Source organism: Cucurbita maxima, unplaced genomic scaffold (assembly GCF_002738345.1).
Source record: "Cucurbita maxima cultivar Rimu unplaced genomic scaffold, Cmax_1.0 Cma_Scf00078, whole genome shotgun sequence".
Taxonomy (NCBI): Eukaryota; Viridiplantae; Streptophyta; class Magnoliopsida; order Cucurbitales; family Cucurbitaceae; genus Cucurbita; species Cucurbita maxima.
The window spans coordinates 446133-457761 of NW_019272094.1; the positions used below are offsets into that span (position 1 = coordinate 446133).

General features: G+C 32.5%; 1 protein-coding gene across 1 annotated transcript; it reads right to left on the reverse strand.

Annotated features, from left to right (window-relative positions):
- Positions 1 to 8942: 8942 nt before the first annotated feature.
- Positions 8943 to 10683, reverse strand: LOC111472563 (exopolygalacturonase-like). Its single transcript, XM_023118164.1, has 4 exons — positions 10523 to 10683; positions 10018 to 10320; positions 9394 to 9912; positions 8943 to 9307 (listed from the first exon to the last, which is right to left on the reverse strand). The coding sequence occupies exons 1-4, from the start codon at positions 10655 to 10657 to the stop codon at positions 9044 to 9046; spliced, it is 1221 nt and encodes a 406-aa protein (XP_022973932.1). The 5' UTR covers positions 10658 to 10683; the 3' UTR covers positions 8943 to 9043.
- Positions 10684 to 11629: the final 946 nt, after the last annotated feature.

The window sequence follows — 11629 nt, forward strand, 5'->3', positions numbered from 1 at the left end:
GGTCTCTTGTACTTTGTCTTATTTTCTTTTGGTTCAAATTCCCCAATTTCTCAGAATTAAGAATTGATTTGAATGCATTCACCAACTCAAACTCCCTTTATATACAAACACAAAAATAACCAATTCCTACTAGCTAAATTTGTTAAAGAATAAGTATGTGGTTTAAGGCTGACCCTATAATTAGTTTTAGTTTTACCTTAAACGATGGAGGATTATGTTGACCTTTCCATCAAAATAATGTTTTAAAATGTTAAATAAGGTTTCGTGTTTGATCAAAGAATTAAATTTTTTGTTTTTGGATTTTGAAATTTAAGTTTACCAGCTTTATTTATAAAGAGTTTTTTTTTGTTTATTAAAGAAGTATTTTTAAAATCAAGCAAAGTTTGGAGACGGTAGAAAATTATGTTCTTGTTTTGAAACTTGATTATGAAGTATGAAATATAAAAGAGGGTTGGTAAAGAAATTAATTATGTTCTTGTTTTGAAACTTGATTATGAAGTATGAAATATAAAAGAGGGTTGGTAAAGAAATTGCGAGAAAATGATTATAAGTTTTTAAAATTAACGTCAAAAAGAGTGCATAATAACTCTCAATGAATGACCTTGCCGATGTTCCTTGTAGAGACTAATCATGAATTATTAGAGTAGGCCCTTCTTTTGTAATTAAAAACCATGGATTATTTATATAGGTTTAAATATAATTTTGTGGATGAAGCTTTTAAAAAATTCAATGAGATACAATTCTATACATTTCTATGTCACAAATGATAATTGATAGTATCATTGAATGAATGTGATTCTAGAGCTGATTCTAAAAAATAGATTACAAATTCTGAAAAATATATGGCAAGTGCATCCAATAGAACGGATCAATCACGCGACAAGACATGTGAAGAATTGATAGAAAATTGGATCAAGGGTTCGTCCGTTAGGATTAGAAATGGACAAGCCCAACCGACCAATTGGGAATGGACGGGCCTCGACTCACAAATATAGCTGAAAAATGACAAAAGAAAAACTTTTTCCACCCCATCATTTTAATATATTTTTGATCCGCGCTAATAAAAAACCGAAGAAGAAGAAGAAAGTAAGAAAAGTGAAGAGTAATAAATATTTTTTTAAAAAAAAAAAAATATTGATTAATTCTTTGAGGATAATTTTTAATTTTTGTTGCTGTCCAGCTGGGAACGTATCGTGTGCCTCAACCCCATCCATACAGCCCGCGCTTAACTTTAATAATTACCCGCCTCATTCCTGCATCGGCTCGACTTGGCGACTTGTCGACTCGGCTTCTCGGCTTAGACGGCTCAGTATAAAAATTATGTACTATTTCCTAAGTTTTCGACATTCCTAAAGCCATTTTTACCCTATTTAAGGCATTTGAGGTCGGTAAAACTCCCATCTACCCATATTTATTTAGTTTTAGGATTTAGGTTAGAAATAGTCATCATGTATAGCTAGGTTAAGAGGTTTATATGACCTAAGCATGTTATATGAATTGATATAGGTGAGAATCAAGCATTGGAATATAGTTTTCGAAGCGGCTACCCAGTAATTAGTAACTTCGGCCAAGGCTAACCATGTAAGTGACCTTACGGTTGGAGTTAACTAATTGGTTGATGTATGATAGTGCATGTATCATATTAATTATGTGATGCTTCTATGCTCTTTATTGTCATGTAATGTATGTCAAGTATGCGTGCGATATCCATTACACTGTATTATGAATGAAATGAAATGTCATGTATGAAATGTTATGTCTTACCATATAAGTTATGGGATGGATTACGTGATATTTTCCATGCATACATGATGCATATATGAAATATTTTATGCATGAAAAGAGAAAGGAAATGAAACTACTATTATGTTATGAATGAAAATCATGAGACCTCATGCATGTATGTATGCCATGTACATCGGTATACTTCCCCATAATGTTATGCTAGTACTGATGCCTACCTTTGATATTTATGTTTGTCATGATATCATGTGGATATTTTTTTTTTCTGAGGCATCCGATGACGTGTAATGTATTGTGCCGACCAAGTCAGGCCCAAGGGGTACGTATACGAGCTCGTCGAGTTGGTCCATGTGCGTGTAAGTGGGTCGTGTGTGGAAAAGTATCATGCATCAAACCCTATCCTTAACTAGAAAGAGCCTAAGGTCATGTTACGGTTTTAAAAGATAGATCTCAATCATGTATTGTGTGTGACTGCATTACTAACCCCAATAGTGGGTTGACTCACTTAGAATTTCTTAAAATACTCAAGTCACGTGTTACCTTATATTTTTCTAGTAAAGGAAAAGCACGGATGACGGAGAACACCGGAAAGACCATAAAAGTTAGGATAGATCATGATAGGGAAATAGCATTGAATTTAATTAGTAGTTGAGAGGTGTTTTATGTTAAAAAAACCATGTTATATTTATTTATGTTTTGAACCCAACATGTAAGTCAATAGTTTTATTTTAAAAGTATTTATTTTGAATTATGCGATTAAAGCATGCATAGAGTGATGTCACTGATTAGCCTAAGATAATTAGGGGCATTGCCGATAATCTTTTGTTTCAGTTGACGATAGGAAAATTTCAAGATTATTGTGATATGATTAAAAACGTAGCTTTAAATTACTTTGGTTCATTAATATAATATTAATAATAATAAACATAGAGTAAAAATTGACTACAAGGAAATTCTGTTATGAATGGTTGTATATAGATTAGGGTATTTAAGTTGATTGACTATAAGGAAACTCGCACGTTATGGTTTTAACATAAATTTTTAGTACGAAAATGAAAAGCTACCTATGAAACTATTAATTGAAAACAATGCATACTACCGTCTTATCTCAGCTTCCATGACCATTCCAGAATTCATCGTTATCCGTGCATGGACGCTTTACCTTTACGTAAAAAATAAGGGTAGCATGTAGCTTGAGTAGTTTAATAAATACTCAGTAAGTAACCCCATTGTTGGAGTTAGGTAATGCAAACATACACATACATGATGGAACCTATCTTTTAAAACAACGTATAATGACCTTGAGTTTTTTCCAGTTCAGGCAGGGTTGGATGTGTGGTACTTTCCCACACACGGCCCCCGCACGCACACATGAACCTAGCAGACGAACTCGTATACATACCCCCTGAATCTGGCTTCATCGAGCTAAACACGCTAATGCGTCGCCGAACACCACAGAGTGAAAGGCTCACATGATATCATGATGAACAAAAATATCAAAGCTACGCGTCTGTACTAACATGACATAACGAGGAAATATCCTAATGCACGTGACATTGATAAATTCATGAGGTCCCCATAGCTTAAAATTATAGCATAAAATAAGAATCATTTTGTTTTTCCTTTTATTCAGGTCATAGGACATATATGAATCATGTATGAATAGTACTCATCATGACTTACATCACACACATTCATATCATGGCTTCACATGCCATTACATATCATGACGTAACATGGCATCACACACATTCGTAACAGGGCATCCTAGGTCATCACACAACATACGTAAAATAGCATAACATTCCTAATTATGTGCACGTAGGGGCCACAGGGCATGTATCATCATACAATCCTTCCAACAACCAAACATAGAGTCAAGTAAAGCATTGATTCCCTAACTATTTTATAGTTGATGTTAGGACATATTATGAAACCTAGTTTAGCTAAACATATTGATTACTCCTAGTTTTAGCTAAAAATAGATTCAAATGGGAGTCTTCCTGACCTAAAATGCCATCAATAAGGTCAAAAACAACTTCAGAAGGGTCGAAAATGTAGGAAAGAGTAATAAAACTGGTGATATGGAAAAAAAACTACAAGGGAAGTAAGATTCGGATTACCTTGTTGATCAAATATCTCAAGGCATGAACATTGTATGAGATTCGAATTACTCCACAAGCAAGATCGATCATGTCTAGCTTGAATGATTCTTGTTTATCAAATATCTCAACGCAAGAGCACTTGTTTCAGATTCGAATCACTCAACAAGCAACATTGATCATGTCGAGTTTGAATGATTCTACATGCAACCTAAACTACGTGGAATTGCAAAGAAACACAGCCATTGGCTAAAGAAAACACAAATGCTTCTTTTACTATATTTTCAAGTCTACCTACAAATACAATGTACATCGTTTTTAATAGCATCAAAATAAAACTATTAAAGGCATTCCAAGAGTTGTAACATTCATACTTAATGGCTATCATTAACCATTATGTAATTGTAACCTAAAGTAAATAAAAAGTCTTAAAATACATTAATGAAATGCAATAACTCTGGATTACTCTAAAATGTAATCCACCCAAAATTTATAACATGAAACTTCATTCTTCTTCAATGTGCCATGAATTGAAATATCTTTTGATAATTTCAACCATATTTTCTTAGCATCTTCATTGAAGCATATTGTATGATTGATGTCTCTTGGTTCATATCAACTGGGGTTTCAATTTTAAACACTTTTTTTTTTTTTTTTACTGTTTTATACACTCATTTCTTCGACATTCTATTCTAAATAATCAAGGTTGATCATTCCCCTAGAGAATTTCGAAAAACTTAATTCGAGATGTTTGAAGCACGTGCTAAAAACACTGAGGATGTTTTTCGATATTTTCTTGGTGAATGATCAACCTTGATGATTTAGCATATAATGTCGAAAATTAGGGTTTCGATTTTAAGCACTTTTTTACTGTTTTATACACTCTTTTTTCTTCGATATTCCATTCTAAATCATCAAGTTTGGTCATTCTCGAGGAAAATTAAGAAAAACATTGACCGTTACTCATTTAATAGCCAAAAACAAAGAAAAGAAAAAAGAAATAAAAGAAATAATAAATAAATAAATAAAATCATAAATATTGAAATAAGTAAAGAAATAAAAATAATTATAGAAAAAATAGTTAAAAAATAATAATAATATTAAATAAATAAACAAAGAAGAAGAAACATCATTTTCCAACTCCTCTCCACTAACCTTTCATCCCTTCCCACAATTATCCCTACTCAACTCATCCTTACGACTAGAAAGTAACTGCACACAACAAAAAAAAAAAACAGAAAAACAACCATTTAAGATTTACTTAGGAAAAAAATGAAAATGGTCTTTACCCACTCGTTGAGATTCACCCTGACTTTTAGGTGAGGATAGATACTATGGATAAGGTATATATTAAATCTTCATTTTCTTTTATCCTATTTCTTTTTTAGAAATCACAGCCAATTATAAATTTTTAAAATGATTTGGCTTTTATAGTTAGAAACTAAATGCCAATTATTTATACGAATTCTAGTAAATAGCCAGATTAGTAATATTAGATTAAATTTATATTAGTAGCCAAAATGAATGGATTAAAAATAGAATGACCAAGAAAATTTGTGAACAAGAAATACTTTGATGAGGAAAGATTTGGAAACAAGGATAAACTAGAAATTTGGAATACATGAGAACAAAATTAGAAGAAGAAAAAAAAGGGGAGATTCAGGAATTAAAAACCACAAACTAAATATAGAGGAAAAACTAAATACAAAGAGTAAAGGCAGAATAACTTTGAAATAACTCTATCTACTTTTTTAATATTTTTTTATTTTTTATACAACCGTCACCATGGAAATTTTTTTTTAATAAAAATATAATTATGAAACTTCTAACAATGGACCAATGTAAATTAGAGAAATAATTTTATAGAGTTCAAGCATGAAACTGATGTCATGGGCTCACATAGGTTTACTTGGATTTCAAAGGACAGAATCGAACTTTCATTAAGGATATATTCGTGACAACAACTTAAGCTAACCAGGTAAGTGACCTTACTATCGGCATGGTTATATTTGATGTTGACACGTGCCTGTGGTTCTGCACGTGTCATATATACTGATATGTGTGAATTATCTGTGAATCGGTATGCTTATATTATGTTTATGTTATGTTATAATATATGGATTGTATGATAATAATTATGGTACGATGTGTTCAAGGATATGTTTGAGATATGATACGAGAAAGATGCACAAAACGAAATGTAACGATAAGAGTAAGATATGTTCATGAAACGTTAAGGTTAGGTTACATACCAGAGTGCTATGGATAGGGGAGATTGATGAAAGAATATGGTTAGGATATTGGTAGAAAAGGATAGGTTTGTGATAGATTGATAGAACGATAGCGTTAGGATACGTTCCTGTGATGATATGACTAAGGTACGTTCACGTAACGATATGACGCTGATAGGTATAAGAACGTTAAGGCAATAATAAGTTAGGGAACGATATGACCACGAAGTGTTTACGATATGACATGTTTATGATACGATATATTGTGATGTGATATGTTATGTTTAGATTGTTTTGTGTGACCATTGAGGTAATTGTTGTATGAATTGCATGTGTTGAAATGACATGTTAAAATCATGGAGCGTTATGTTATGTTTTCTAAATTGTATGTATACAGAATGTTATGAATGACATGATATCACGATAAATGAAATGAAATGTAACCCGTTAGGATTATGTATGATACGTGGACTGAAAAATGAGAAATTACGTGTTAAGCATGAAAGATGATAGCGGGTTATATTCATTAGTGATAAAAGTAGAAATATTGGGGGACCTCATGCATTATGTGTGCTCATGAATTTGGGGGAATACCCCTATTCCATCACGAGGGTACGAACGCGTACATCCAATGGCAAGGGTATGTTCATTAAGTTTTGCATAGCGTTGCCGTGCCGATTACTAGTTATAATGGGTGTCCGGCCTAAGGAGCTCCCAGAGTATTCTCGCCCGACAAGGAAACTGGTCCAGCAATGTGCGAACTGACTGGTGAGCCCATACTCGCACGTATGGGTTTTGTGTAGAGTATATGGTACACGTCCAAATTATCCGTTAGGACAGTACCGTAGGAAAATAGATTGAAAGTATAGGTCCCGTTATTGCATGCGCATGTTCTTGCATTTAACCCCTTAATAGTGGGGTCACTCACGGAGTAAAGGCAAAGCATTCCTGTACGGCTGACGACGGCATCGCACCTCGAAACCATGGCCCATGCATAGGATAGTGGTATTTATTTTCTTAGACTTAGGCTAGAATAGGATGTTTTTAACTTAAACGCTTATTTATTTTGTTTAGTCTTTTGTGGTGTCGTTTTAAAGATGTTTTCGAAACTCGTAAGTCCATGACTGTGTTTTAAGATAAACGTTATGTTTTATGGAATTTAAACGAAGTCTTCCACATTCAATTTGTATGGTACATATACAGTAGCGACCTTAAATTAAGTAGAAAATTTCGGATCGTTACACTTGAAACGTTCCGAATTAGGGTTTCCAAATTACGGTTTCAATTTTAAGCACTCTTTTTTTTTTTTTACTTTTTTATACACTTCTTTTGTTCGACATTCTATTCTAAATCGTCAAATTTGATCATTCTGCAGGAAAATTTCGAAAAACATCGACCCATACTCAGTTTTTTTTTTGCATGTGCTTGAAACGTCTCGGATTAGGGTTTCCAAATTAGGGTTTGGATTTTAAGCACTTTTTTCCTGTTTTATACACTCGTTTTCTTCGACCTTCTATTGTATCATCAAGCTTGATTATTCCTAAGGAAAATTTCGAAAAACATCGATCGTTACTCAGTTTTTTTAGCACGTGTTTTCAACGTTCAAGATTATGGTTTCCAAATTTGGGTTTCGATTATAGGCACTTTTTTAATGTTTTATACACTCTTTTTCTTTGACATTCTATTCTTGATCATTCCTCAGGAGAATTTCGAAAAACATCGACCATTACTCAGTTCTTTTAGCAAGTGCTTTTAACGTCCCGAATTAAGGTTTCAAAATTAGTTTTTTTTTACTGTTTTATACTCTTCTTTTCTTCGACATTCTATTAAAAATCATCGAGCTTTTTCATTCATTCTACCTTTTTTTTTTTATCTCCAATACCAATTGAAGTATATAAAATGAACTTGATTTCATTACAACAAGCATAGAAGACAACTAGAGCAATAATTATGAACATCAGCTCCATCCCCAATAAATTACATGAATAAGCCAAAATTATCTAACAACGTAACAAAAATTGACACATCCAAGGGTCTCTCGTTAAATCGTTTTGAGCATTTTCAGAAAGGCAATGATCAATGGAGGGAGAATCAGAACCCAAAGTACTTCTCCCTTTTTAATTTTGATATATTTACAAATAACCCCTCCCCTCAGTCTTGTTTCAAAATCTTTGAACTCTTTCTAGAATTGCAGATGATGAACCGTGGTTTTTTAAGTTAATTCCAATGATTGTTTATTTTGAATCAAATTATAAATGGAGTATTCTTCCCTAACGTTTTATTTTTATAAATTTTATATTTTATATAATAGATATTTGAAATTTTAATGGTGTATTCCACACTGTGATGTTTTTAAAATTATTTATAAGATAAAAATTTTAATTACTTTTCGATTTATAATTTAATAATCCCCAACTTTTTAATTATTTATCATGTTAAATTAATATAATTTGAAAAGGCAATAATGTCATAGTCATAAATGGTTAAGTAAAAGAAGATCATGAATATACAAAAAAAAAAAGAAATTAAAGTGAACTATTTTTATTGCAACGAACCTCCACAAATAGTAGGATAGTAAACTCTTCTCCTCCTTCAAAAGCAATGTAAGTTTTTTTTGTACCTAACCAATCCTCTCCTAAATTTCCAGGATTACCATTTGAAAAGCATTTGTTCAGAAATAAATCAAACCTATCAAATTATTTCATTCAATTTTAAGTAATTTTAAATGATTTCAAATAAAATCCCTAATTTAACAATTATGTCATATACTTGGTAGCCTTTATTTATAGTCGAAAAATAGAATCGTTAAGTTAAGTATTATTAATCCTAGAGGTAAAAAATACAATTATTGAAAACATGCACAACATCATGGCATGTTAGTAAACAAAATTTTGGAAGCTAAAATAAAAATGCTAGGAAGAATGGTTTGGAACATTTGTCGGCATTAAAAGATCATTCAATGATTATTCAATCAGTTGACGGAGTGGTCTCAGGTGGCGCTGGTTTAGCACAGATGGGAGGGTTTTGCTTTCCAGAAATGGTCGGTTTCACATTTGCACACTCGGACACAATTGGCCCTTCTTTACCACTATAAGTGAGGTCAATATCAGCAATTTCCACATCCTCGCATGGATGACTTTTACTGCAAACAAGTTTGACTGCAACTGGAGTAGAAGATGTGCCCCTAATGTTCTTGAAACTAACTTTGCTAATCTTAATTGTTGATGGAACCTAGATGTTCAAAATAAACATTAATTAATACTTGTGTTCAAAAGATAATAAGTTGGAAACCAACGAGGTTCGATTTTAATACATACCTTTCGATTGCATTGATTCCATGGACAATATTCTTGATCTATGATGATGGGGTTAGCAACATTATCCATTTCAATATCTTCAAAATGCATGTCAGAGGCTGGGTATGAGACGGCAGAATCTGGCCATGATTTGATCCTGACACCATTTGTAGTACCGATTAATTTGCATTTCTTCACTGTAACTCCTACCACTTCTTTTTCAGTTTTATACTTGCCCAAGCTGCCTATGCTAATGCCATGTCCCGGTCCGCAAGTAACATCACTAATGGTTATTTTTCTGTTAGTGTATCCCACCGATATACAATCATCTCCCGTTGCGATTACGGTGTTGAGAATGTAAACGTCTTCTGAATCACCCAAGTGAATTCCATCGGTGTTGGGACTATGCTCTGGTGCAGTAATTTTCAAGTGATCGAAGGTAAGATTCTTGCCGGCCAAAACATTGATATGAAAATTCTTGCTATCCAATGAAGTTATGTCCTTCACTATCGAATTTGTGATGAAATTGAACTTCAAATTCTGCTCATTCCAAACAAACAAAGAAAAAACACTCGCTTGTTAAAGCATATAATGCTAACCCAAATTATGAGTTCTTTTTATAATTAAAGTAGTACGAGCATTTACCATGGGAAGCTTTTTGCATTCTTTCTTCAGGTGGCAATCATTCTTTTCCCAACCAGCTTTTCCTTGGCCATCGAAAACTCCAGTACCAGACAATGTCAAATGATCGACGTATTCCATAACAAGCAACCCATCTCCTTCCGTGTCGGTAGGAGAAGCTTGTAATGTTCCTTCAACTAGAAGCTCGATAGGACTTTTACATGGACCTTTGAGCCTGGATTCTCCTAATTGATAAGTTCCTTTTGGAACCAATACTTTACTTGGAGTAGCCGACGCACATGCTTCCTTCCATGCATCTGCTAAAGCCTGTGAATTCAACCATTTCGTTTGAGAAAAATATTTTGTACAAAATGAAATTTTGGTTTATAAACTTAAACAAATGTACCCAATGAAATTTTTGGTTCATCAACTTAAACAAATGTACCCAATGAAATTTTTGGTTCATCAACTTAAACAAATGTACCCAATGAAATTTTTGGTTCATCAACTTAAACAAATGTACACGTACTTGAGTAACATCAGCATTAGGTTTGGCACCAAATGTCGTAATATCAAAAACACCGCTAGTAGCATCAACGGTAGCATTAGACACCAACAATAGCAACAGTGGTATTAATGCCATAAACTTTGATATCAATCCCATCTTTTCTAGTTCTCTGGTCTCTTGTACTTTGCCTTATTTTCTTTTGGTTCAAATTCCCCAATTTCTCAGAATTAAGAATTGATTTGAATGCATTCACCAACTCAAACTCCCTTTATATACAAACACAAAAATAACCAATTCCTACTAGCTAAATTTGTTAAAGAATAAGTATGTGGTTTAAGGCTGACCCTATAATTAGTTTTAGTTTTACCTTAAACGATGGAGGATTATGTTGACCTTTCCATCAAAATAATGTTTTAAAATGTTAAATAAGGTTTCGTGCTTGATCAAAGAATTAAATTTTTTGTTTTTGGATTTTGAAATTTAAGTTTACCAGCTTTATTTATAGAGTTTTTTTTTTTGTTTATTAAAGAAGTATTTTTAAAATCAAGCAAAGTTTGGAGACGGTAGAAAATTATGTTCTTGTTTTGAAACTTGATTATGAAGTATGAAATATAAAAGAGGGTTGGTAAAGAAATTGCGAGAAAATGATTATAAGTTTTTAAAATTAACGTCAAAAAGAGTGCATAATAACTCTCAATGAATGACCTTGCCGATGTTCCTTGTAGAGACTAATCATGAATTATTAGAGTAGGCCATTCTTTTGTAATTAAAAACCATGGATTATTTATATAGGTTTAAATATAATTTTGTGGATGAAGCTTTTAAAAAATTCAATGAGATACAATTCTATACATTTCTATGTCACAAATGATAATTGATAGTATCATTGAATGAATGTGATTCTAGAGCTGATTCTAAAAAATAGATTACAAATTCTCTAGAGCTGATTTTGAAAAATATATTGCAAGTGCAACCCATTGAACGTATTATTGGGTTTGTCCTAAAACTATAACTCGTCGTTTGTAAACAAAACATATCCTATTTTCAATAAAGTTATTATTGATGTTCATAGGTCAGTAAGCTCCTATTTGGTCAAAGTAAATATTTTTTAGCTAAAACTAGGAGTAA